Genomic DNA, 25,655 nt, shown 5'->3' on the forward strand with positions numbered 1-25,655 from the left:
CTCGTGTCTTCATCCAAAGTTTCCATGTGGTTGATGTGTCCCAGGGATTCTGTGTCCTCTTTTTGGTTGGACTTTGCCCTGTCGCAGTGAGAGCGTCCAATGAGCGTGATTCACCTCTCGGTGATGAGAAGGATGTATACTCCATTATTTTTGGACTATCGGCGGAATCAATGCCCAGTGTGTTTCTCAGCCCGAAACACTGGCAAGTGCAGCCAGCGTCAACCGTTGACCTGATGCGATCCGCTCGGTAAAGTGATCAAGTCTCTATGGAAGTTCTTCTAAACACTCACGAGTAACCATCATGCTGCAACAATACTTCACATGCGTTTGGGCACAGTGGTCACTGGCAGTGATGTGGTTGGGGGTCTGCCTGTTAGTTTGTGGGTAACACACACAGATAGGAACCAATGATTAAGTAAATAACCGTGCCCAATCTTTTACCCTCTCAGTTAGCCAAAAGCATTGTGATGGGGACACACGCCGCACTGGTAAGCGCGTATTCAAACATTGGCTTCCCTTCCATATAATCGCTTCCCTTCCAAGAAGGCGAAGTCACAAGCACCATGAAACTGGTAGCCAACGATAACGCAAATCGTTAGCCGCGATGACTCGGGCGTCAATATGAAGGCAATAGCTGCTGTATTATCTTAATACTAAATAGAATAGCACGTTCGCATGGCGCACTTGAGTCCATGTGAAGGCGTCAGGATCTCTGCTGGTTTATCAACCATGAAAATCTCAGACTATCACCACCATGCTCCCAGACGTGAGCAGGTAGTCCGATAAGAATACTCAGGCTTCTGGTACAAGTCTTGAGGCCTTGAGGGATTGAAGCGAGTGACATCCACGGGGGTCATACATTCATACAGGCACAACACGGCAGGTGCTGATATGGCAGACATACATAAATCATCATCAGACGGGATCGGAATTTCGCTCAGAGGAGGGGTAACTGTCTTCTTTGATGTCAGAGATAACGTTGAGTTCAACCTCTTCTCGTCGAAAGACTTGGACAACTTGCTGAAACATATTGCCATTGGCTGTTAGATCATGGGCGGTGACAACAAATAGAGTGCTTACGCCTCGCCGAGTACTAGATATCCCAGCTGACAGGTTCCCGTTGTCAGTGCTGCCAAACTTCCAACCGGATCTCGAATTCAAGCTCGACAGTATTGCATTCGAGTAGAGTTTGGATAGGATCCAATTGAAAATAAGATGGCTGTAAGAGGTCAGAGATCGGTTGCATCTTCACTTCTGCGCACCCATACTCACGTTCCTGAAGGCTAAGGCATGTCTCAGTCCACAATGATGTCAAATGAATAACTTTGACTTACATCGACAAGGAAGAAGATTAGATCAATGATGGCAAAGACGGCTTGTAGAAAGCCTGTCTGAATTGTCACTGTAAATGATGAACCATATGCATGGTTGTCAGCTGAACCGGATAGCAGACGAAACTGCCTCACGTCGGATAATGCGATCAATTACTTGGTCGGATGACCCAAATCCGGATCTGTGTTGGCGCTGTAGAACCTGCAGTCAAGGCTCCACTGCACCTCCAGCGAAATGAAATGCTAACCCTGAGTGATGCAACCAATGAATATCAATATTTTGCTTGCAGGAGGATGGAAAATGAATGTAGGTGCTTACAGGTACCATGTCATAGCTGCGGTGATGACAACATCTGAGACAGCCGAGCCAGCGAGCCATATGATGACCACAACTTCGAATTTCTGGAAATTGATGAATTGCGGGACCCACTCTGTAGCAGCAGCGGCTCCAATTGCGCACACTGAGAGCTGTGTCAATCCTTGGTCCGAGTACTGTAATAAATTACCTACGTCCACTGGAGATGGAGGTGATGGTGATCAAAGAGACCAGCCAGATGTTGCCTGTCAGGACTTTAACTCGCCAGGCGAAGAATAGCTGCACTGTCGCAGTGGTTATGCCCTACGATTACGCTGTTCATAAGTAGGTTAACCTTTAGGTAGCAAGAGCACCGACGTTTATTGCTGGATCTGAATGGAATTGAATGGTCAGTGTTGCAGGATGGATGCAATTCAGTGCGTACTTACCCGTCGCAAATACTGGACAAGCAGCAGGGAAAGTCAGGTATCTGGCATGTGCAGGTCAGAAAATACTTACGCCAATTTGCGTTGGCGAGGTAAGCGGGGTCGTCTGAATATAATGTCAGTAGAATGAATCCTCGCCAGCAAAAACCACATACTGAAGTGGATGATTAACGCAGTGTATATGTACACCACATCGAATACAATATTGACGGTATCCGCCACTACTAGAAATGCGATCTATGAGCATGGTCAATTGTTCGTTTACTGCTGAATGTTTTGCGCAAGAATGCACGAGTAATTTCAGCCAGAGCCTGTCCCTAATGGATCATAGTCAGTAAGGTCACTGAGTGTTGAGCAAGAAGTATTGAGTATCTACTTACTTCTTGAACGTGACATAATAAAGGTAGGCCTGTAGAAGGATTAGACCATATAGAATGGTCTTAATGACAAAGCCAATGAAGATCGGGCCATGACTGAATGTCACTAGGTGGTGAGGTGAAATCTTGTAATTAGTAAACGCGACCTACGCAATTTCGGCTGGACCTTTGGCCATCTCGGGGGGGATGGAAGCAAGAATGCTAAGCGAAACTTCATTGGCTTTATCGAGTGTTGACGAATGGCTGGGCAAATTAGTTACCTTTACATCTGATGTACCAAAGGCTCAATTGATTAGGCCGCATCTGCCAATCAGCGAATATCAATGGACAGAAAAGGTATTTTTGTCGTGTAATATACCATCCGTTTGCATATAAATGAACTAAGATAAACCAGCGCTTACAGTCGACACCTATTTTCGCCCAAATATGGAAGGAGTTAAGGCCGAGCAGCCCCTCACTGGCACAGAGAACAGAACCACACGCGGCACCGCGCATACTCGCGCATACAACATCAATGCGATCTGTTCGCTTCACGGTCACTCCTTGGGAAGACTTCCCAATATGAACTCATCTGGCGAACTTGGAACTCAAGCACCCTTCTGATAAACTCGGACGGTGGGGATGCTAGAAGGATTGGAGTGGATATCGTGGAAGTGCCCGAACTTCGAGCCTGGGTCCCAAATATTGGCTTACTGATGTTTCATCAAGTCGTCTCCTGTGTACTATAAGAGGTGCGCTCGCTGTGCACCTTGAAAGCCCCAACGAACTACTCTCCAGCTCTCCCAAATGCCTTTGGTTTCTTTACAAGACGTCGCGAATAAGAACTTTGATTATATCATCGCTGGTAAGCTGGCAGGACTCTTTGGAAGTATATTGCTGAACTAACTAATCATAAGGGGGCGGGGTGAGTGCCGTTCAGCTTGATTGACGCTCGTTATCAGGACAGCAACGTTGACCAGAAATCCGCCCGGTTTTCCAGACTGCCGGATTGGTTGTCGCTGCAAGGCTTTCCGAAGACCCGAAAGGTATGCGCATCCTGTCCATCAAGGACATACCTCAGCTTCTGACACGCACCCATCATAGTCAACGTGTTGGTCCTCGAAGCGGGCCCGGCCAACCTCAACGATGACTTGATTCGTATTCCTGCCCAAATCGCACAGCAATTTGGCAAGCCTTCGTACGATTGGAATTTGACCACGGTAGGCATGTCCATCTTTGTCAGCCTTTATCTCTTTCTCAAGCTATCCTCCATAGACTGTACAGGAAAATTCTGACAGTACCCAGTTTGGTTGGCACATGTACGTTGCGGTATAGTCCGGTAATGATGGCTAGCTATAAGTTCCATTTAGTGGCAAAGGCCTTGGTGGTTCATCCGCTATCAATTTCATGTGCTGGATAAAGCCACCTGCTGAAGACATAGACGGTAATGCTTTGCCTGAACGAACGTTGTAGAAACTCACCTAGTTTACCATAGATCTTGAAAAACTTGTGAGGGCGACGCTCGCATAACAGTTTCCTTTGCTTATCGTTTTCATTTGCGCAGGGGAATAGTGGCTGGAACTGGAACACATACGACAAGTACATTAAGAAGGCAGAAAAGTACACATATACTTCTTCGTCGAGCAATCGAGTCCTAACGATCTTACCTCCCATAGTTTCATCCACCTCCCCAAGGAGTTCTTAGCTGCGCGTGGCCTCTCGCTGGATAAGTGGAAAACAAACTCGTTCGGTGGTAAGTAGTGCTTGGCTTGTTACGTTGTTCATCTCTGAACAACATTCTAACCATAGGTCCTCTTAATAATGGGCACCAGAGGACGGTGTTAGATGTCGAACTCAAGGCTGTGAAGGTAACCTTTCTGCTCGCTCCATCATCGCATTGTATTAATGTAGATCATGGAGGCTCTCGGCAACCTCGGCATTGGCGCTGCTGAAAACCCCGTGAGTGATAGGTCTGTTGATCTTTTTCCGTGTCTAATGCATTGTGATTGCAGATGGGCGGAGACGTACGTGTATTGTGTGCGATGGCGTGTGGGCTTGATCCTGACCAAAACCTTAATGTGTTGACAGCCCAAGGGCTTCTTTTTCGTTCCAAGCAGCGTGGACCCCACTACTAATTACAGATCTTACTCAGCCACCGTAAGTGATGGACAAGCTACACTTCAACGAAGAAACCTAACATTGATTGACAGGCGTACTACGTTCCCAACGAGAACAGAGCAAACTTGTCTGTTCTTGTCAACGCCAATGTGAACAAGATTGTCTCTGACGATAAATTTGCTGATGGTTTCCTCGCGACCGGCGTCGAATTTTCTGTTGATGGCTCGACCTATGTTGCACATGCTACTAAGGAAGTCATCGTCTCCTCTGGGTACGTACTTTTCATCCACAGTCGTGACTCATCATTCGGTTGGGATTGATGTGAATTTGTATCTACAGGAGCACTAAATCTCCCCAGATTTTGGAACTCTCTGGAATCGGCCGTAAAGACGTCTTGGAAGCGATCAAGGTTCCTGTGAAAGTGGAGCTCTCTGGTGTCGGAGAAAACCTCCAAGAGGTGAGGTTCTGTAGCTGTGCTCTTCAATTATCGTTCTAATGCGCAGAACAGCATCTCCATTCTGCCATCTCATATGGTACGCCCTTTCTTCTCTACTTTTGAAGGATCAGACGAGGTAATAGTTCACAGAGATCCTTGATGACGTTCCTGCGGAGACCTTTGATCTTCTCCGTGACCCTGCCACAGCGGCCAAGCACCTGGCCTTGCAGTTAGTGCCTTTATTCCCACTTGTTTGTCTTGATTTACCGGATTTTTAGCCCCAAAGGTACCGGTATCTTCAACATGGGCATCACTGCCTTCTCTTTCAACCCATTGGAGGCTTTAACGGACAAGCACCAGGAAATCAAAGATAGTGTCAAGGCGGAGATTGAGCGAGATATCAAAGCTGGTTCTCTCTCTCCCGGCCTGATCGAGCAGTACAAGATTCAATTAGCGCGATTGGACACCGGCTCTCCGGGGTATGAGACGATCTTTGTGCCAGGCTTCCAGTCCTTCCCTAGTAGGTGCATCATTAGTAGCTAATGTACATTGGGACTGATCATCGTGGTACTGCAGACCCGCCAACACTGGGCAAGAGGTACTTGACGCTCGTTGCTGCCACAAACCACAATTTCTCGCGTGGAAGTATTGTGAGTAACACCGACGATTTCGGAATACTGGCTCATAAGTGAACAGCACGCCGTTTCTAACGATCCGAACGTTAGTCCCGCCATCAATCCAAGATACTTCTCGCGCGAGAGTGGTACATCCCTACGTTTGACCTGCTGTATTATTATATGAACTAACTATCTCACCAGATCTCAGAGTTTTGGTTGAGATGGTCAAGTTTAACAGGAAGCTGGCGAATACTGCCCCTTTGACCGAAGTGTTTGGTTTGTACCCCCGATCATCTTCTTTCGATTGGATATTGAAGCATATCCATAGGTACCTCTCCCAAGGAGGTCAATCCCGGCCCCAACGTTCAAACAGATGAGGAGATTGCAAGTGAGTCGGGCGCAGCCTTCACCTAAACCCCATTGATTATCTCTTTGTAGGCTGGATCAAGAAAGTTGTGAGCTCGACGTTCCGTAAGTCGCGCCTACCCTTATATGTAATCCAAAGACTTATACATCATGTAGACCCCGCTGGGACCTGCTCGATGCTGCCTAAGGAATTGGACGGTGTTGTGGATCCCACATTGAAGGTATGTCTGTCCTTTGCGTCGGTAAAACGATCTTCATTGCGTGGTAGATTTACGGTACGAAGAATGTTCGGGTTGTTGATCTGTCTATCATGCCCGTTCACTTTGGAACACACGCACAATGTAGGTCAACTGAATGATTGATAGGCTAGACGCTTATTTGTATTTTATAGCAACGGTGTACGCAATAGCTGAGCAGGGTAAGCTTTTTTTATCAGATTCCTTACAGGAGATACTGACTTTCTTTCGCAGCGGCGGACATCATCAAAGGGGGGCACTAGATCGTTTCGATATTCGTACGGCACCAACGCGCGTCGCTGATATATTTGTCTTATGCACTGTTGTTGTTATTCGTGCATTGTATTTTCAATTACGTTTCCCTTGAGACCACCGTTGAATCAGACGTCATTGACTCGATCTTTAGGTGTAGCTCCGCTTCATGAGCAATGGGTTTACCTTCGCACTTGACACTTCACTGATAATCATGATAATCCCAACCTCCAGTCCATCAGCATACATATGAACTGTAGGAGTCGACGTGAGATGAATGGGGAGACCCCAATTCAGCCTGGATGCTCGCACACCATCTAGTATGAGTTAAGCTTTCAATGAAAGTATATGTCTTAACGATAAATGGGAAGTAGGCAAACGGCAAACGGACGGTATGCTCATTCAGGTGAACTAAGGGGACAGGGGGCACGAAGGGACTTGTGTTTAGCGACCGAGGTCTATCACCCACAGGTAGAAAGATCCCAGGTGTGCTTGGACTCGCACTGTAGTCTGTAGCCCGCCCGACCGTAGGTCGGGCAATGAGGCACAAGGCATCTCCTCCAACTGTAGCATCATACTCAATGGCCATAAGAACTTGTTCACCACACCTGAAAGCAAGGTAATCTATGCCTACTGCAGATTGCAGATTTGAAATATCCGAAATCCCCTATCGAGGCACTTAGGAGGCACCACACACGCGTACGGGCCAAGCTCACCGTCATGTTAAGACATTCAAGTTACCCCATAAAGCCTCGAGAACTCAATGTTACCGAGTATAGCATCTATACGGTGCGCAGCAAGATGGTGGGTCACTGTCAGTGGCCGTGGCACTGATCTACAACTACAGATGCAACGGTGAACTAAGTTTAAACTTGCTCGCCGACTGTCCGTTTGAACGCAGGGTTCATGAATATACACGGGCGGTGACTTTGCTCCGCTGCCGAATGTATGTGCTGTTCGTAAAAATAACTTGGGCAGTGCTTCGTCCGCAGTCGACCCTACGTGAAGGCTACGTCTCCATGACAAACTGCGGAAGGTGGTCCTTTCTGTCCGCATCATGGTGAGTGGAGCACTAATCTCGGCTGAATAGGATGACCAACTTGTACAACTTTGTGCAGATGACTGCTCCACCGGAGATCCATATCCATAGGCTGTGGCTAGAATTAACCGCCCATGCCTGCGGTATATAAACCCCACCAGCGCATTATCCAAGACCACGACCGAATAATCTACAGTCACTCTGAACAGATTGTCAGACACGATGTTCTCAAAACTCCTTGCACTTTCTTCTGTCGCTTTGATGGCTTCTGCGGCCGCTGTTTCTTCCAGTGCATCTGTGACTCCATCCAGTAGCAATGTGACCAGGTAAGCTCGAGTCCCCCGGTGAAATTCACACCAGGCTAATATCATGCTCTCAATAGTGTGTTCTCATCGTGGGTTGTTCCGTTAGAATCCAAATATATAGATGAACTAACCTTGCGCAAGTGTTCTCCCGACGGCCACCCCACCCTCGTCGCTGCCCACGTTCAACAAGTAACGAGTCTTGTTTCGCGTTAACATTTGTCATTTCTGACTCGTCGAATAAATAGCTCGGTCATCGTGCCCATCGGTAACGGAGTGTACTCCTGCTTCGCCATTCCATCGGCGGTCCCGACCACCGTTCCTGAGCCATTGTCAGTGCTCTACTACCCGTTTCTTCTTCGTATATTCTTACGAGGTTTGACCATGCAGCCCCGTTACCTCCTCAGTCTTCACCGAGCCCGTAACGATCACCTCGTCCGCCGTTCCCTCGGAGGATGTTTCTAGTTCGTTCGCGCGCCGACAAGAAGCGACGACGGAAGCTTCTGTTTCCTCTGCTCCCACTATTACCGTTGTCGGCACCGACACCTTTGCATCCAGCTCTCCGACCACCGTTGCCACTGCTACTGCCAGTGCAAGCAATGACACAGCTCTGCCCACATATGTCTGCGTCCCAATTCCTCAGGCAAGTGCGACGGGTACTGTCACGCCAAGCACCTCCTTCGCCGCTACTAGCACCCCTGCGGCTTCGTCTTTCACGTCTGTTTCTGTTTCTGCACTCTGAGCCCCGGTGTGGAAATAATTAATGATCAAGTAACTGGTCATGGACAGTAGTTAATCGCTTTGTTTAACCATAGTATTCGTAGAGTTTCATTCTCGCTCTCAGTTTCAATGATATATTGAACACTTGTTGAGTATTGTCATAAGGCATTTGTCTGTGTCTGCGTGTCTCGGGCTTTGGTCATGTGTTCCATATCAAACTCGATTGAGCGGAAATAGTGGGTTCTATCACATGTCATCGATCAGATCTAGGCTCGAGCCTATTCGCCTTCAAACATTGCTATCGTCGGTCCGTCGCGATCGAGGCGGAAGATTCGAAAAGGAGGCCGGCCTACGAGAGTCCTCGATTCTCGTCCGATGCGTGTCTTGTGATTCCAAGAGGATGTATGTGCGGATCTCAGCAGTGCCATATGAATGCCTCGAGCAATAAATAGCCTCGCGAAACGGAAAGTGGGACACCCAACTAAACATGTCTATTATTACCGATATTCTCCAATATGCACACTTGTCGCGAGCTGGCAGCGCCCGTCGCGACCCCGCCCGAACCAAGGCATACCTCGTTGGCGGCGGCATAGGTTCCTTAGCCGCTGCTGCTATCCTGATCCGCGATGCTCACGTTCCGGCGATAAACATTCATATCATCGACGAGGGGAAAGTAGTTGGCGGTGCGATGGATGGTTCAGGTGCACCAGAGCCGGGTTACATCGCTCGTGGTGGGAGGATGCTCAACTGCAGCTACGTCTGCTTGTACAATCTCCTGAAGAGCGTGCCGTCCGTGGACAACGAAGGCAAGACTTTGTACGACGACATTATGGACTTCACGAAGGCGCACCCATCACACGCCAAAGCAAGATTAGTAGAGGGTGAGGGTAAGAAGGTTGACGTCACGCACATGGGCTTCAGCAATCAAGGTACGTTCAAATATTTCCATGAAGCGACCTCCTGTTAATAGACCCGCGTGTAGATCGGCTGGAGCTGTTGAACCTTTGGGTATCCAGCGAAGAGGCCCTCGGCACGAAGAAAATCCAGGAATGCTTCTCAGAGCACTTCTTCACCACGAATTTCTGGTTCATGTGGATTACCACCTTCGCGTTCCAGCCGTGGCACAGCGCCGTCGAATTCAAGCGTTACCTTCATCGCTTCATCCACGAGTTCCCGCGAATTAACACTCTCGAGGGAGTCGATCGAACGCCATACAATCAATACGATTCCATCATCGCGCCCCTCGAGTCATGGCTCCAGAAACAGGGCGTTAACTTTGTGATGGAGACGAAGGTGGTTGATGTCGAATTTGACGTCGATGCGAGCAAGAAAGTGACCGCCACCCGAATCCACACCCTGAATCAAGCACACGGTACATCTATCATCGAAGTCAGGCCCGAGGACCTCACTTTCGTCACGAATGGCAGTATGACCTCCGCTTCATCGCTTGGCTCGCTCACATCTGCCCTCCAAACCATCACCGATCCTAAAGTTGACGGAGCATGGACGCTGTGGTCCTCCATAGCGTTCAGACTTGGCAAAAAATTCGCCGGAAACCCTGCCAACTTCATCAACCGGATCGATGAATCGAAGTGGGAATCATTCACCGTCACCACCCACGACCCCCTTCTCCAGAATCTCCTCGTCGATTGGAGCGGTAACGAACCTGGTTCCGGCGCCCTCGTCACTTTCAAAGATTCCAATTGGCTGCTTTCCTACGTCCTTCCCCACCAACCCCACTTCCGTGGGCAGCCTGAAGGAGTCTCCGTGTTCTGGGGTTACGGCCTGTACCTCGATAAGCCCGGAAACTTCGTGAAGAAGCCAATGTCGGAATGCACTGGCGCTGAGATCCTCCAAGAGCTTCTATATCACGTCGGCCTGGCCGACCAGTACGAGACCATCCTCCCCACAGTCCAAGTCATCCCCGCCATGCTCCCTTACATCACCTCCCAATTCCTCACTCGCGAGCACAAAGATCGGCCGAAGGTCGTCCCGAAGGGCAGCCACAACTTTGCCTGGCTCGGTCAATGGACAGAAATCCCCGACGACACCGTCTTCACAGTGGAGTACTCGGTTCGTTCCGCAATGATCGCCGTCTACGAGTTGATGGGTCTTCCCAGCAACCCCCACCCCCCTGCCATCTACAAAGGAGAGCACCATCTCGACATTATTTTCCGGGCTTTGAATATGTCTTTCACGTAATTATACCTGAAAAGAGAAAGGACTATCAATGACATTGTAGTAATATCGTACTTATCCTTTGTACTTGAACCTGTAATTATGCTTTTGCAATTTATCGTCATCAACGAATGCAAAACGAGTAGAAATGAGTGCATTATGCTTTAAAGTACACATGGGAAGAAACTTGTAACGATAGCGTGGTTGCAATGTCGGCGCTGATATGCGGAACACGCGAGCCGGGACCGAATGACGTTCTAGAGGAAGGGCAGGCCCTAGAATGGTGATCAGCACAGTAAGGACCGTGTGGAAAGGATTAAACGATGGAAGATGAGGAAGCCAGACGATGGATGCTACATTAAGGGGTGCTTCGGGTATCGAATGCAAATACAAATAAGATGAAGGATATGGGGGTGTAGGGTCGCTCAAAGACCTTGTATCTGAACGATAAGGAACTGTTTCTCGTCCTAGAGGATGCACTTTGTCAGCGACGTTGGCCATGTCATCGCCCAGAGAACTCACTGTGAATTGCTCATCTAAACAGGCAATCAGTATTTGAACACAGCTGAACGACAAGAGGCTTACCTTCTTTGTCGTTATGGAAATTCTTCAGGAATACAAGTAGTTTGTCTTTATTCCTGCGCAGAATGACTTCGATCTGGGGCGGTTTCTTCGGATTCGCGACGAACACCTGCACGATTTGGTTCTTAGCGGAGAGTCCCGCCGTAATCCGGAGGTGCGCACCTTGAATACATGGAATGCTTCGAATTGTATATTCTTACTCTTATCTCGCAAAAGATTCATCATCATCTTGAGATTGGCTTCGTTGGCAATGTAACGAGTCATGACGTTGAAGTTAGCCCGATCAAGAAGAATCTCTCCGAGTAGCTTGAGCGACTGTCGCTTCGTTACATAATTGTTCGAGAGTATCAGAGTCGTGTAAGACGAAAAGAACTGGAGAAGGGTGAGACGCTGTCATGAGCGGGACGAGAAGATATTGCGTACTCGATCATAATTCTTGTCCAAGTACTCAGCCACCATAGGTTTGTGACGAGTCAGCGTTTCTTTCAGGTTGGCAAATGCATCGCAGGATATGCCGAAGGTAGTGTTCTCGATGTAATGGGGGTACTTGTAGAATCTGTCAATGTCTCTGATCGGTCCAGTGCAAGGCGTAGTCGTTGAACACTCACTCGTCGGAGTACAGGAGAATCTTGCAAAGCTGTTCATGCCTCAACATCTCCTTCAGAATCATGCCCGTGTTCAGCGCTACTTCTTCGTTCTTGTACCCCCCCAGCGTTGAGAAGATAATCTCGGGTTTGGAGCACAGGTATTCGACAGTCGGATAGCGAGATCCTATTTGGCGTCGCAGAAGATTGTTGAAGATCTGCACGACGTCTTTGCGTGCCTCGAATTCGAATCTAGATATGTTCACTACCAATGAGTGTAAGAGGTCGGTCGAGTATGTCTCTTGCGCAAGTTGGGCCACTAGTTCAGGGATGGGGTCTGTACCATTCGTCAACCCTGGTACTCTGTCAACGTGCTTCGTAGACGCACCTCCGTCCCCGTAGAGAATCGCCTTGATTTGTTGCAGATTCTTCGAGACATCTTCGTTTGCCTATGCTTGAACTCAGCACTGGGCGAGGTCACAAAAGGGCGATTCACCGCGCATGTTACTCACCTTCCTCCTCGTTTCTCCCCCCGGGGCTCCCGTTTCCAGCTTCGGTATCGCATCTCGAAGGCCTCGAACCAAGTCAGGTGGCGTCCGCTGTTTCGTCTTGAAGAAGTTCATGGTCTATTCCAATCTCAACTCGATTTCTATGCAAAGCACAGAGAAATAGAAATGAAGTTGAAGTTGAAACCCAAAGAATCGAGCTGAGGCCGAGTGTGGCGGTGACTGACAAGCGCCTACTACCATTTCTCAAAATCAAAACCAATTATCACGTTGACCTACAGCCTAACAGCACCGTCACGATCGGTACTTATTCGCTGCGTGTTACGGTCTTTTGGAAGACTATTCAGATAACCACGGCCTATTTTACACAGCACTGAACCATGTCGACGGCGGCGGCGGCGGCGCACTCCTTCAACAAGTTGCTGAACCAACCAAAGACAGCGTCGCGGTCAAGAGGATCAGCAGATCCGGAGGACAGCCTCAAGAAGCTACGCCGTCTTATCCTTGTTGACGGAATACCGTCTTCAATCGTAAGTTCATTGCGAGCTCGTTTCGTGGTTTACTAACGTGCAACCAGGATCCCACTCTCCGGCCCAGAATATGGAAAATCCTTCTGCGAGTAACCGACGTATCTGCGGACCTTTTCTTGAAGTACGTCTCGAGGGGGCCATGCGAAGTGAGGGAGAAGATACGCAATGATACTTTCAGGTGTGTCGCCCATTTTCTCGAGTCGCCGTTTTCTGATTACCGCCACCAATGCAGGACACTTGCTACAGACAGGGGGTTCAAAGAACGCGTCCGGGAAGACATGCTGGTCCGCCTCTTAGACGCGTTTGTTTGGCGGAACCACGGTGCGTCTCAATTCATAGAACGAAACGTCTGCTGGGACTGACCAACGCCCAGACAGACAGGAATCTGACCAGCTTGGCTTCACGTATGTTCAAGGAATGAACGTTCTAGCGGCGCCGTTTCTGTACACCATGCCATCGGAGCTAGAGGCGTTCTACTGTTTCTCCAAATTTATCGAAGAAAGCTGTCCGCTCTACGTGCAGCCGACTCTCGAAGGCGTCCACAGAGGTCTCAAGGTACGATGATCATATTACCCCCTGCGTGACCCCCTCATCCGGCTCAGTTGCTAGATCGATGCCTCAAAATTGTAGACCCAGAGCTGTACGCGCACCTCCGATCCAAGAATCTGTCGGCAGAGATCTACGCATTTCCATGTACGTTCCCGCCCCCATGCTTTTCGTCGTTGACTTGATTACTCGTCACAGCCGTCCTCACGCTCTGCGCGTGCACACCTCCGCTAGACCAGGTGCTCCAGCTGTGGGACTTTCTCCTCGCGTTCGGTGTGCACCTTAACGTGCTATGTGTGATCGCACAGCTGCTGCTGATACGGGAGGACGTGATGAGCTCGCCGAGCCCGATGCGACTCCTGCGAACGTTCCCGCCGCTCGAAGCACTTCCGGTCGTCGGCATCGCGGTGACGCTCGTGCGCGATCTCCCCACGGAGCTATACGAAGAGCTAGTACGACACCCCTATGAAGTGCGGCATTCATAACCACGCTACTATGTATCCATTAGATCAGCTGTACTTGTATATCACCCCTTATGCATCGATCCCCCACACCCGCTTCACTAACAATTTGAGCAGCGCGTCTGGACCTGGCGTCTCCACTATGCACTGCACTCCTTGCAACGACTGGGTGTTGTCAGCTGGTTTCTCGACTTCGACTTGGGCGGGCAAGGCAGTCGACTCCCATTCATGATGGTGGTCGGAGACCAGCCTTTCGAGTTCGGCTTGAACGTGCGCCCGATTCGCCCCAGGCGCGTATGCAGTCTCGTCTTCCCGACGGTCGACGACTAGCATGCCCCGAGTGAGCTCCCCCACTCTATACAGACACGAAAGGTTGAGCTTCTTTCATGTGAAATAGACGATACACCATCTACCGTTCGATCTCAAATTTTCGCTTCACCATCCTCCACCCAGGCGATAGGCTCCCATCTTCTATGTTCTTACCAATCTGTGGGTTCGCTATCGCACACCATACGGCGACGATATCATGAAGCTCCATTGCGTCTTTCCCAAACTCGAGCATCACCTCCCTCGTCCGCTCCAGGAAGCTGCTTGTGAAATGCGTCAATGGAGTCTTGGCCGACGGCACAGACGGTACCGCAGTGGAATGAAACGTCGGATCGACCGTTTCCTTGTAGTACGGGAACCGCAGCTCGTGGGGTGTGGTGATGTCTAGTGGAAGCAGGAAAAATCGATCCAGAGGAAAGTGGGGCAGTGGGTGCGAGTCTTTGGGCGTCAGCAGTTCCTGCGCGGCGTAAGGATCAGCGAAGAAATTGACTACATACCACCCATACACAGCCATCGAGCTTCATCGTCAGCAAGAAAGCCAGAATAATTCAAAGAAACGCGTACGGACATTCAGCTACAGGACTCGTATTTCCAGGCACGTCCAGCGCGCCGCCCATGCAGATGACGCGGTCTATTCGCGAGACGACCGCGTCGCGATCAACGTGCATGAGCGTAGCGAGATTAGTTAGCGGACCGAGGGCGATGTACGTAATGCTGCGTGGTTCGCGAGAGCGGAGCAGCTCCAGAGCCACATCGACCCCGTATTTCTTCGTCAATTGAAGCTGCGGATGTGCCTCGCCGGTCGCCACGGTCTCTAGATTGAGTTCGGGGTGACGTTCCGCGATGTCACCCAACCCGTCTCTGGCCGATGAATTACTAAGATACTAAGAGAAGAGACGGGTAAACGGGCGACTGACCTTCCATGGAAGTATTGGGCACTGTGGAGATCGCCTTCGAGAGGCCCAGTGGCCCCGAGGGCTAGTATGGCTTTTGTCTCCGGCTGGAAATTAGGAAAACGGGCCTGATCGTCCGGGTATTGCTCAAAATGGGCGGACAAGGCTTGATAAGTTTTGAGGACATTGATACTAACACAACAGGACGATGGGTTATCATTAGATAGGTAACACATCAAGTAGGACTAACCGTGACGCAGCCAAATCCGTGTTTCCTATAGACAGAAAAGATACGATAATATCTCAGACCGGTGTCTCGACGACCAAGAAGATAACGACGCGCCGAACGACACAAGGATGGCCAGGATTTCCAGTTCAGGGGATGCTAGTGCTAATAGACTAACCTGGAAGTAAGTACGACCACTCGTTGAAGAAGCCGAATCAGTGCTCACAGAGCTACGACATCGTCGATTCCTGGATCGGTATCGACTGCAATCTAACTCAGGAACTTGATACGATAAGAAGGGAGATTGAATGGAGGTCGTACTGATGACAGGGATCTTCGCCTTTGAAGTCATTTCGTGGGTCTGGACTCGGGAGCGCGACTCGGCGTGTGAGACTGTCAGGGTTCCGAAGCTTTAGCACCACGACAACACGGTGGCAGCACGGTGGTGAGAAGGACTCTAGATCTGGCTTACGTACACGTCGCCGACTTCCTTCCAAGAACGCAACAGAGTCTAGTCTTGTTAGCAAGGAGTAGTCGAGTACACCACTAAGATACACTCGGGTAGATAGGACAAGCATCTACAGATACAACATCTAGGTAAAGACAATCTTGGTGGGACCTTTGGGCGCCGGTATATCGTCTCTATAGAAAGCCCCATAGACACTATGTGTCTTCTTTTTGATCGTCATCGGAAACTTCTCTCGGAGGTCTTCACACTCTTTCTCGAAGCCCGCATCTCTTAATACCCGAGCAAGTTCACCAGCGAGGGCCTTTTCGTGGCCCTCGCCTGTGAAGAATGTGATCGATTTGCCGCTCTTCCCACCTCTCCCCGTTCGGCCAATTCGATGAATGTAATCCTCGATCGTCAGGGGGAACGTGTAATTGATGACTGCTTCCACGTTGGGGATATCCAAACCTCTGGCGGCGACATCAGTAGCAACGAGCAATTGGGTGGTGCCGTTTTTGAAATTTTCTAGGGCTTCTAGTCGCAAATTTTGAGACATGTCACCGTGGAGGGCCCCAACACTGAACCCCTTCTGATGTAGTGACTGTTCAACACGCGACGCTTCCCTCTTGTAGAGGGCGAATACAAGGATTCGGGGTTTGATGCCAGCCGTTTTTGATTTGATAGAACGCAAGTGGTTAAGTAGGCGCGTGCTGTAAACGAACAAAAGAGGTTAGTAACGAAACACGAAAGAGAAACGTTGACTTACTCTTTGGATCGTGGATCATCAAATACCTCAACAGTTTGTTCAACGCGGGTATTAGCGGTCAGATCGTCGCTCCCGACCGTCACTCGCACAGGATCCTGTTGGAAGGTACTCGCTAGGCGTCGGACGGCCTCTGGCCAAGTCGCACTGACTGGGGTGGGGGATGTGTCAGGAAGTGACGAAAGTATCGATGGAAGAAGTACGCACACATCATGGTTTGTCGAGATGACCCTTGCTTGGTGAAGCTGATGATGCGACGAATATCATTCTCGAACCCTCTATCAAGCATTCTGTCCGCCTCGTCTAGTACGAGGTAGTCGACACTATGAGGAATGAGCAGCGATAGCGCAGATTAGCGGCAAGCACGTACCTAGAGAGATCACAAGTGCCATCCTGCGAAAGATCCAAAATTCTCCCGGGAGTGCCGACCACAATTCTGGTTGTCGTTTTCGACTTTTTCCCTTGCTTAGCTTTCAGTAAGTTTATCTGGGCTTCTTTGGATACACCGCCGTATACGGCCACAGATCCGATTCCAAACTGCTCTCCCAAGGCAGAGAGTGTGTCGTGTGTCTGCACGGCGAGCTCTCGTGTAGGGGCTACTATCAGGGCTGTGACACCAGGTGAAGAAGGCGGAGATGCCAAGAGACGGGAGAGTAAGGGGATGCCAAAGGCCAGTGTCTTACCACTGATAGACATCAGCGATAGTCAAGAGTGGAAATGGGGGGCTTACCTCCCAGTCTCGGCGATGCCGACGACATCCTTCCCAATGAACGCCGCAGGCCAAGTACAAGCTTGAATCGGTGTTGGCTCCTTGAATGTACCACTGAAGGCAGCAAGGAGTTCCTTAGGTATCGGCAAATTGGAAAATTTTATGATGGGAGTGATTCGAGATTCTGCGGAATGAATGGTGATTTCGTGTGTTTGCAGGTACGCGGCGGCTTCGGATTCCGATAACGAGGTCGAAGGCAGGGTCGTTGACGATGGTGCATCATTTTGTGATGTCTTGACCGTGTTCTTCCTCTTTTTGCTCTTCTTGAGTTTCCCTTCGACATTGTCGGCTGTACCAGAAGGTGTTGTTTCTTCGATAGTAGGTTCGGTTGGTAACTCGTCAGTAGCGCTCTTGGCTTTCTTCTTCTTGCTCTTCTTGTCCTTCTTGCCGGTCTTGGTTCCTGAGGCATCTACTTCCATGACATCAGTCGGCAACACCGAAGTCGAGGGCTCGGGGTCGTTTGCTGAGGGTTCAGAGGCATCTTGTCGTTTCTTTGACTCTGTTGGTGAGAATGAGTGTTGTCTAGAGTATCAGCAAGGATTGTTCACCAACTTTTCTTCCCATCGTGCTTCCGTCGTTTCTTAGGTTGGGGGTCCTGGATATCACCAGAAAGCTCGGTTTTGTCATCTGTTCAGTTCGGAGCGAATTGAATATTCAATGATTTGTATCAAATATCACCAACAAGAAGTACAACCTGGGCGTACCGTCCGCTTCCTCCTTCTTTGCTCTCTTGCGCTTCTTTTTGTCACTTTTTGACGAATCTACCACCATAGCGTCGTCTGTCGTAGCGTCGATCTTCGCCGCCACGGGTGTCTCCTTCTTCGACTTTGATTTCTTCTTGTGTACAACATCATTAACGGCGAGCTCGGAGTTCGACATTGGCGAAGGAGCTCCGGATCAAGATATGCACAACACACTGCACAATTGAACGAAGGATTCAATAATCAATAATCAATGACAAAATTTAGGCTGATCACGTGGAGACGCATACTAGTTGATACTGAAAGATTCGCCACTGCCAACGGAGTGCTCAAGAAGACGGTATCGGTCTCAGAACCTGTGTCGGTTCACTCCTTTTCGCTTCCCCCAGGCTTCAATGGTGTCGGTAGTGCGTCAGTCGCTGGAATGGAGCATTGAACTGAATGAGTGGGTAACGGCTAGTGGAAGTGTGTGCTGTGCTGTGAGAAGTGCATGTTGAATGAATCCTCGGTGGGTTCTTCTGGAGTAGAAGTCACTCGTGGTACGGATCCAGTGAAGGTCCCAAGTAGCCTGACAATCAATAGGGAACCACTCAATGGCGTGCTCGTTTCCTATAAAAGCCCAATTGTTCTGACATGGGATGAGCAGCCTTGCTCTGAAAGCAGAAGCAGACATTTCAAACAGTATGATGTTTGCAGGCGAGTGGATATGCCCACCCTTTCGCTACGCAATACTTACATACTCTCCCTTTGGTTAGCAATTGTCTTTCCTTTCGTGGGCCTATTCACGGCACTCCTTGTCGTGGCGGCCCCCAATAGTCAGCGTACGCATTGGGAAGCATTGGCTCTTCCATGATAAGGGGCTGACCTCTGTGCAGTTTGCGCTCGCGGACAAAACGTTGTCGACAGCACGCCGACGTGCAAGGCCACTGCCTCTCCGCGGGTATTTCAACCGGCCTCCTTTAACGCCTCTAAGTGGATCTGGACTGGCGAGAACTTGACACCAGGAGGTAACAATATCATCAGCACTCGACCTCTGAGGAAGAATATCACGACTCCTTGCGACAAGTGCGCCGTCTGCGCCACCATCATAGTAGCTTCGTGAGTCCCTCTATTACGGGACCTTGGAGGGCCCTCTGAAGATAGACATCTTGATAGTGACGACGCTCACACGTTCTACGTCAATGGTGTTCGTATCGGCGCTGGTGGGAACTGGAAACAGGGTCAGGCCCTGTTCGTAGCGTTACAACCATCCTGGAACCTCTTTGCGATCGCTGGTCAGAATACCGTCGTCAATAGTCCAGCAGGTATCATGGCCACGATTTTGATTCACTATTCGGATGGCACAAGCGGGACCTTCATCACTGACGAGTCGTGGAGAACCCTCCGAGCTGCGCCCCCCGCCAATTTCCAGCTCCCGTCAGTTGACGACAGTACTTGGGCCTTCGCCGCTGTGCAAGGGACATTCCAGAATTCGGTTTGGGGACAACCAACCCTCCCACCTGTCCTTCCCCTCACTGGTTCAAACTGGATCTGGACGTCCGACAATGTGGGTGGTAACGCTCCAGTTGGATCTCGTGCTTTCAGAAAGACAATCAAACAATGTACCAAAGTCGCGGTCTGCGCCACTGTCTTGATTTCCGCGTGAGTTCTGTATTTCCTTCTGAGGTCAGAGCACATATCACTAAACTCGAGGATCTTCTGATCTAGTGACAACCATTATACATTATACGTTAATGGAGCCACAGTCGGATCCGGTTCCAGCTTCTCTGCCGCCGATGCCTACACCATCCCCAACCTCCTACCTACCTTCAACACTTTTGCCATCAATGCAACGAACGACGCTGGTCCCGCTGGCGTCATTGCAACTATCTTCATCACATACCGAGATGGTTCTAACGAAACGGTCGTCACTGACGGCAGCTGGAAGGCCGCCCTGACACTTCCTCAAGGATTCGAGTCATCTTCATTCGACGATTCTGCTTGGCAGAATGCAAAGGTTGTTGGTGCTTATGGGGTGGCGCCCTGGGGCGGCGCATTGACTATCCCCAGGGCTTAAGGTGTTTGAAGGCGCAGGTGTGCAGGGTCAGCAATGTGGCAAGTATATTGGAGTCGATACGTTTCAAGTTGTACGCCGTGTTCAATACTTGCCGAACAATGTACAGTGTGGACCCTGTACCCTTTGTCCGATATCGGATTCATTGCGGCAAAGGTATACTGGATGTAACTATGGTTTGATAGCAGGAGGGGCGCATCTGACTGATCGCCTCGACTGAAGCCATCATAAATAAGGTACGTGCCCGTAGACCATCAATGCATCATGACTGGCGACTGCGAACGTTTCTCATACGCTCGCTTGGATTTAGATGAGTCAATGTGACCGACTCTACGCCCACGTCAACTCTAGCCATCGGTACTCCGAGACCGAGAAGCGCGGCTGGAAGTAGAATGAATATCAACTCTCCCATGAGTTCGCGCTTTTTCTGATGCTCTGTATCCGTATTTAGGTTGTACGGCATGGCGGACAATAATCGGCAAGGCGCCCATTCCCTGCATGTTGCCTGAAGAGCTGCAGGCCTGCGCTTTTACTAGGTATGATTCGGTCGTCGGACGATGTGCTCTACACGTCTACTCACACGTAGAACGAGTCATTCCAGGGTGATTTCAGTCACTCGGAGCTATCTGACCGCCTAGCCATGGGCCTCTTGCGTATAAAAGCAGGCTCGTTCGCTATGGTATGCCCCAGCTTCTAACAAAAGTCTCTCTTATACAATGTCCTCTGCCATTCTTCGTCTTACACTCCTTGCCGTTGCCGCAGGTAAATATTTCCCATCGATGACTACAACGTCCTCTCACCTATCCTCACAGTGGGCGCTGTTGCTCAATCGCAGATTCCTTGCGTCCGTTCGTACACCGTACAACCAGGGGATACCTGCGATGGAATTTCCGCCAGCGAAGGAGTCTCTACGTAAAGATATCTACACTCAGAAGTGTTGGACATCCCAGTACTGACCAACAAACAGTTTCCAATTGGCCGCGTCCAACCCCGGCATCAATAATGATTGCTCAAACATCTTCCCGTCTCAGGTAAATTTGTTAACCTTTCACTACGCTCTCTTATTGACTCGTATCTAACTTAGGTGATTTGCCTTCGCCGAGCATGCTTGAGCTGCAGTACCGTGCACGTTGTGGAGCCTGGCGATACGTGCACTTCCATCGCCAGCGCGGCTGGAATTAGCGTCCCTACCTTGATTGCCAGTAACCCAAATCTTGACAGTGGATGCACGAATGTATACCCTGGAGAAGTAAGTTTATATCACCTCGTCTCGGCTATCTGCTAATGGCACCGCGATGCAGGTTTTATGCGTAGAGAGTAGCTTCTAAGAAGGAAAGGTTGAAGCCTCGCTCAAATATCTAATGTTTGTTCTGACTCGGATGTTGATGTTCTGATGTTCTGAGTGTACTACAGTGTATCTCTAAGTTCGTGATGTTCAAATGGAAGGGTGTCAAAATGCTACGAGAGCGAGGTCATATTCAGCAAGCTATCGATGTCCATCAAAGGTATAAGTGAGATGATTATGCAGTGCGTTGTATTACGGATTTGGAAACATAGAATAAAAGTCCGTTGACTATTCAGGGGGGATCGCCGGGTAATCTAGTGTCGTGTATTCCCTGTACCATTTGTTCTCGGAATCCTTCGAAGAAATGGACGGGTAGAGGGCCGGAATCCCCTCATATTCCACACGCCTCGAGGAATCCCCGTATTGTTGATGCACGAAAGGTAGGTAGGCACAGGTACACAAGCATCGAAGGAAATATTGTCCCAGCCTGGATGGAGAGCTACAGAAGCAGAAGGCGGTCTCAAATTAGTCCCTTAAATGAAGGAATGAAGGTCAAGTTTGAGGCTCATAACCCACGTTCTGCTCCCACACGCACACGTTGCGAGACACGATGTGCTGACCACATTGTCCAAATCATTTACGCGATACATTGACCAGTGCCTTGACTTGTTCTTTCCCGTCTCATTGGTTCATTCCAAGGCTCAGACCTAGGATCTGGTAAAGGTACCCCCGTACCTCTATCATGTGGCCATTGTATCTGTCTTGCCTGAGAATGCTATCTACAAGCACGCATGCCCTCGTAAATATAAATAACAACGCCGCACCGGAAGGCACTCGCCTATTGGAACAGGTTATGTATAGACTGAGCGACAAGTGCTCATAAAAGCACAGACGTCGGCAAGCAGAGAAGCAGAACAAGAATGCTTGCCTACTTTTCAGTCTTCGCGATTTTTCACACGTCGGTACTCGCCGCGCGCATCTGGAATAACACCGGCGTTGGAACCATTATCTTCGAAGAGGCATGGACACCACCAGTGTTAGCCAGTACAGTAGGGTACGCCGGAGTCTTGCGGATTGCTCTTTTTTAACGATCGTTGACTTGCACTGGAAGAAAACAAACTCCCCCTGTCGGTGTGTCCATATCCCTATCAGGGGGCTCAAACTTGCTCACATTTGCTCCTTATAATCGCAAGGACAAACTAGTGAACAGTTGGCGGAAAACCTGCTTGATGTACACAATCAACGCTTAGCAGGCATGGATGCCAACGGCGTAGATTTTGTGAGCGATGCCACCAACATGCAATAGAAATGTTGAGATCTATCTTCTTTCCACAGATGGTTCTGTCGTGTTCGTCTCCTTGTATACAAGGAATATCCGACCCCGTGGTAGCTGCCACGACGGCAAAACAAGCAAACGACGAATTGGCAGCAACCATTGCGAACAACACGCTTCGCTTTGGCGGCTTTGCTGCTTTGGCTATGCATGATCCCGTGGAAGCCGCGCAAGAGTTAAAACGGACAGTTGAAGAGCTTGGATTCTTGGGAGCGTTGGTCAATGATTACCAACAGACCAACGACAGCTGTGGGTGGAGCTTGGCGATGATCTTATATGTGGGCTAACGATTGCGTATCAGCAATGATAAAATTCTATGATACGGCGGAATTCGATCCATTTTGGCAAGTGGTGACAGACTTGGACGTACCTGTTTACTTCCATCCTCGTTCGAACATTCCGTTGCTCGGCAACTTGGAGTTCGGACATTCATCGTTCCTCCGTGGATCGTCGCAGGAGTTCGCCGCCACCTTGTCGACCCACGTCATGGGCCTCTCTACTAATGGAGTCTTCGAGTGAGTGTGTGTTTGTGGAAGCGCAGGACCAAAGATGAAAACGATGATATTAGCCGCTTTCCAACACTGAAGATAATTGTTGGTCACATGGGCGAACGGATTCCGTCAGATTTCTCGCGCATCGACGATCGTACGTTCATGATATCGCATTGACCGAAATTGAGGTTTCATCGTTGCAAACAGAGCTCGCTCGCCAGGTCGTAAACGGCATGCCCATGCAGAAGAAGCTGTCTGATTACTGGCGCACCAACATCTTCGAAACTACATCTGGCAACTTTGGCACCGATCTCCTCAAATTCCACATAGGCCAGATCGGGTTGGACAGAATACTGTACTCCGTGGATTACCCATTTGTAACCATCGAACAAGGCACAGAGTTCATCAACACCTTGGCGGAGACAACAGGGTTGGGTGAGGAAGATATCGTCGCATTGAAACGGGGAGCAGCGATCAAGTTGTTGAAGTTAGATCAGTGAAGGGCGGGAACTCTCTGCGGAAGCCGAAGGAATAGGGAATTTAATTTGGCAAATAAGACAAATGTAAATCTACCTGGACTTTGGGGCGAATACCTATCTATCTCTGCTCACGTCTCCATTAGCTATGTCACGAAAAGGGGTAATCATGATACGCACAAGGCCTCGTGACAAGTTGGCCATGGTCGACAGACAACATCATCGCGAAGATGACAACAAGATAAAAAAATTGACGGGTCTTCGGATGGGAACCATCCTCACCGGCGACATCGCACAAGCCACATCTGCCTCACAGGCTGGTCACATCATACAGACCACAAGCACAGCAATGCACCCACTCTCGAAATCACGAAGGATTTCCCCCGGCTAGGCCGCGTGTCTGACATGCTTTCACTGAACTCCTGCTCCCGGTACTCCAAGGGCACTAGGGCCGCAAGTTTCCTCCCACATACGTTCGGATGCCTTTCATCCTGCCTACCTGATCGGAGGTGTTCAAATACACACATCCAGGGGACCAAGGTCAAGCAGAGTAGGGTGCCATAGAACGAAAGACTTCTCCTTTGAAGGCGCAGAGCTCCGCTCGTTTGGTTCCCTAACGCAGGCAGTATCCTCCATCGCCTTCCTGTACGAGCCCCTCAGTCGCAGCATGTCAACTTCAACACCCATCACTATCAAGTAGAGGGCACCTGGCACACCCACTCAGCCCCTCTACGCGCAACATACATACTGCAGGCACACCAAATCGACGGATCGCACAAACTCACTATTGTCGTACTCGAGAACGAATCTCTGATACAATTCCCGAAGGAACAGTATCTGCGACAACGATGGAGGCGACGTCAATTGGCACGAACCACAGTGTACATGCGTGGCAAAGGGACCGTATAGAAGATGCCGATGTCGTACTGGATGGGTCATCTGAGCCGGAGAATGAAGACGTCCCGTAAACAGACGAGAGGCGGGAAGAAAGACAAAAAACACGCCGTGCGAAAGGGAGAGCCAACGTCTTCGCGGTCAGAGCTGCATGACAAAGTCCTCCGGAATGTGACGTCTACACGCCTATAACGCTCGGCCAGCATGTCCTGGCCAAATGCTGAACACCGTCCGGGGCAGGAAAACGTAGTGAAAGCCCAGCTAATCGCATGCAGAGAACGTACCTAGACAGCCTTCCTGTAATGGAAGGGCCCGTAGTTGGGGGTGGGTTGACGCCTAATAGCAAGTGGTCGAAGAGTAGCTCCCAATTGTGGGTCCAGCAGTATGGCTCAAAGCGTCGCATATTTACTGCATGCCACAGTATCTCCTCTCTTCATAGCCGTCGAAGAATCCTCGAGCTCATGCTTTCCTGTAAAGCCTGTTGAAAAGCGAGACCAACTCGTATACTCCTCCTGATCCACGAGACATAACATTGCGTAGCCATGTGGATTCGTTGCAACGCCTGTTGCTTCAGGACCTCTCCTTCCGTGCAGGGTCCATGCAACGATGAACACGCAAGCGACGGAAGTGATCCTCGGCGAACGGGATCCAGCAGAACGTCGCCGGGGTTTGGAGGGCAGCTCCAGGGAAAGGGTCTAGGACCCGAGTAGCTAGCTTTCTGTGCGGGTTCATAGCTTCGCGCCAAGCCTTGGGATTTGGAACGGCGATGCAATGTGTCGTCCTTGTGGAGCGACGAACCAAAGGGCAAAGGTGACCCATGAGTAAAATTGGCCAAATAGCCTGTGCGAGACTCAGTGTACGCCAGACTGCCGACCCATAAAAGCTGTACGTCTCCGACTCCGTTGCCCCGCGCTATGCATAATGTCCCGCGACGCATCTCTAGTGCATAGCGCGTCCTGCCTCACTACACTTAGAACGATGAACCTGCGCGTTTCCGGTTCCACCTAGCCGTTTCAACAGCACGCCAATGCATCTATACATGGAAGCGCCCGAGGGCATCCTGTGCGAGCACAGATTGCATTGAGTGTGAAGAAC

General features: G+C 49.9%; 11 protein-coding genes across 11 annotated transcripts; 7 read left to right on the plus strand and 4 right to left on the minus strand.

The window, feature by feature from the left end:
• Nucleotides 1–915: 915 nt before the first annotated feature.
• PC9H_002041 (uncharacterized protein) lies at nucleotides 916–2,625 on the minus strand (the record flags this gene model as incomplete). Its single annotated transcript, XM_036771684.1, has 13 exons — nucleotides 916–1,219; nucleotides 1,273–1,283; nucleotides 1,335–1,402; nucleotides 1,467–1,513; nucleotides 1,651–1,792; nucleotides 1,842–1,950; nucleotides 2,005–2,018; nucleotides 2,076–2,087; nucleotides 2,146–2,178; nucleotides 2,228–2,309; nucleotides 2,365–2,389; nucleotides 2,453–2,545; nucleotides 2,600–2,625. 13 exons carry the CDS (start codon nucleotides 2,623–2,625, stop codon nucleotides 916–918), a joined length of 966 nt encoding a protein of 321 aa, XP_036626305.1.
• Nucleotides 2,626–3,235: 610 nt separating this feature from the next.
• On the plus strand, nucleotides 3,236–6,464 carry PC9H_002042 (uncharacterized protein; the record flags this gene model as incomplete). The annotated part of the gene is made up of 27 exons (XM_036771685.1): nucleotides 3,236–3,293; nucleotides 3,346–3,353; nucleotides 3,429–3,474; nucleotides 3,533–3,648; nucleotides 3,704–3,747; nucleotides 3,799–3,872; nucleotides 3,924–3,937; nucleotides 3,993–4,048; nucleotides 4,105–4,181; nucleotides 4,238–4,296; nucleotides 4,340–4,387; nucleotides 4,441–4,452; nucleotides 4,517–4,585; nucleotides 4,639–4,817; nucleotides 4,886–5,003; nucleotides 5,055–5,079; nucleotides 5,133–5,211; nucleotides 5,261–5,502; nucleotides 5,559–5,632; nucleotides 5,679–5,745; nucleotides 5,801–5,875; nucleotides 5,928–5,987; nucleotides 6,038–6,070; nucleotides 6,122–6,186; nucleotides 6,234–6,306; nucleotides 6,357–6,383; nucleotides 6,436–6,464. The coding sequence occupies 27 exons, from the start codon at nucleotides 3,236–3,238 to the stop codon at nucleotides 6,462–6,464; spliced, it is 1,827 nt and encodes a 608-aa protein (XP_036626306.1).
• A 1,250-nt stretch (nucleotides 6,465–7,714) lies between these two features.
• On the plus strand, nucleotides 7,715–8,536 carry PC9H_002043 (uncharacterized protein; the record flags this gene model as incomplete). Its single annotated transcript, XM_036771686.1, has 5 exons — nucleotides 7,715–7,818; nucleotides 7,875–7,886; nucleotides 7,939–7,986; nucleotides 8,043–8,126; nucleotides 8,185–8,536. The coding sequence occupies 5 exons, from the start codon at nucleotides 7,715–7,717 to the stop codon at nucleotides 8,534–8,536; spliced, it is 600 nt and encodes a 199-aa protein (XP_036626307.1).
• A 465-nt stretch (nucleotides 8,537–9,001) lies between these two features.
• PC9H_002044 (uncharacterized protein) lies at nucleotides 9,002–10,716 on the plus strand (the record flags this gene model as incomplete). Its single annotated transcript, XM_036771687.1, has 2 exons — nucleotides 9,002–9,443; nucleotides 9,497–10,716. The coding sequence occupies 2 exons, from the start codon at nucleotides 9,002–9,004 to the stop codon at nucleotides 10,714–10,716; spliced, it is 1,662 nt and encodes a 553-aa protein (XP_036626308.1).
• Nucleotides 10,717–11,117: 401 nt separating this feature from the next.
• On the minus strand, nucleotides 11,118–12,481 carry PC9H_002045 (uncharacterized protein; the record flags this gene model as incomplete). The annotated part of the gene is made up of 7 exons (XM_036771688.1): nucleotides 11,118–11,159; nucleotides 11,264–11,383; nucleotides 11,437–11,646; nucleotides 11,698–11,830; nucleotides 11,883–12,195; nucleotides 12,247–12,307; nucleotides 12,371–12,481. 7 exons carry the CDS (start codon nucleotides 12,479–12,481, stop codon nucleotides 11,118–11,120), a joined length of 990 nt encoding a protein of 329 aa, XP_036626309.1.
• Nucleotides 12,482–12,744: 263 nt separating this feature from the next.
• On the plus strand, nucleotides 12,745–13,925 carry PC9H_002046 (uncharacterized protein; the record flags this gene model as incomplete). Its single annotated transcript, XM_036771689.1, has 6 exons — nucleotides 12,745–12,894; nucleotides 12,942–13,072; nucleotides 13,127–13,215; nucleotides 13,268–13,449; nucleotides 13,497–13,587; nucleotides 13,639–13,925. The coding sequence occupies 6 exons, from the start codon at nucleotides 12,745–12,747 to the stop codon at nucleotides 13,923–13,925; spliced, it is 930 nt and encodes a 309-aa protein (XP_036626310.1).
• Nucleotides 13,926–13,973: 48 nt separating this feature from the next.
• On the minus strand, nucleotides 13,974–15,699 carry PC9H_002047 (uncharacterized protein; the record flags this gene model as incomplete). The annotated part of the gene is made up of 7 exons (XM_036771690.1): nucleotides 13,974–14,256; nucleotides 14,315–14,746; nucleotides 14,793–15,089; nucleotides 15,146–15,313; nucleotides 15,416–15,520; nucleotides 15,574–15,610; nucleotides 15,669–15,699. 7 exons carry the CDS (start codon nucleotides 15,697–15,699, stop codon nucleotides 13,974–13,976), a joined length of 1,353 nt encoding a protein of 450 aa, XP_036626311.1.
• Nucleotides 15,700–15,940: 241 nt separating this feature from the next.
• On the minus strand, nucleotides 15,941–18,206 carry DBP3 (RNA-dependent ATPase; the record flags this gene model as incomplete). The annotated part of the gene is made up of 7 exons (XM_036771691.1): nucleotides 15,941–16,505; nucleotides 16,562–16,709; nucleotides 16,766–16,881; nucleotides 16,929–17,243; nucleotides 17,289–17,826; nucleotides 17,880–17,954; nucleotides 18,032–18,206. 7 exons carry the CDS (start codon nucleotides 18,204–18,206, stop codon nucleotides 15,941–15,943), a joined length of 1,932 nt encoding a protein of 643 aa, XP_036626312.1.
• Nucleotides 18,207–18,734: 528 nt separating this feature from the next.
• On the plus strand, nucleotides 18,735–20,084 carry PC9H_002049 (uncharacterized protein; the record flags this gene model as incomplete). Its single annotated transcript, XM_036771692.1, has 4 exons — nucleotides 18,735–18,849; nucleotides 18,904–19,126; nucleotides 19,184–19,669; nucleotides 19,736–20,084. The coding sequence occupies 4 exons, from the start codon at nucleotides 18,735–18,737 to the stop codon at nucleotides 20,082–20,084; spliced, it is 1,173 nt and encodes a 390-aa protein (XP_036626313.1).
• Nucleotides 20,085–20,797: 713 nt separating this feature from the next.
• PC9H_002050 (uncharacterized protein) lies at nucleotides 20,798–21,366 on the plus strand (the record flags this gene model as incomplete). Its single annotated transcript, XM_036771693.1, has 4 exons — nucleotides 20,798–20,843; nucleotides 20,894–20,993; nucleotides 21,049–21,112; nucleotides 21,166–21,366. The coding sequence occupies 4 exons, from the start codon at nucleotides 20,798–20,800 to the stop codon at nucleotides 21,364–21,366; spliced, it is 411 nt and encodes a 136-aa protein (XP_036626314.1).
• A 920-nt stretch (nucleotides 21,367–22,286) lies between these two features.
• PC9H_002051 (uncharacterized protein) lies at nucleotides 22,287–23,690 on the plus strand (the record flags this gene model as incomplete). The annotated part of the gene is made up of 7 exons (XM_036771694.1): nucleotides 22,287–22,420; nucleotides 22,478–22,497; nucleotides 22,560–22,645; nucleotides 22,702–22,948; nucleotides 23,001–23,214; nucleotides 23,268–23,344; nucleotides 23,398–23,690. 7 exons carry the CDS (start codon nucleotides 22,287–22,289, stop codon nucleotides 23,688–23,690), a joined length of 1,071 nt encoding a protein of 356 aa, XP_036626315.1.
• Between the last annotated feature and the right edge of the window lie 1,965 nt (nucleotides 23,691–25,655).

This window comes from Pleurotus ostreatus (assembly GCF_014466165.1).
Source record: "Pleurotus ostreatus strain PC9 chromosome Unknown scaffold_10, whole genome shotgun sequence".
NCBI lineage: Eukaryota > Fungi > Basidiomycota > Agaricomycetes > Agaricales > Pleurotaceae > Pleurotus > Pleurotus ostreatus.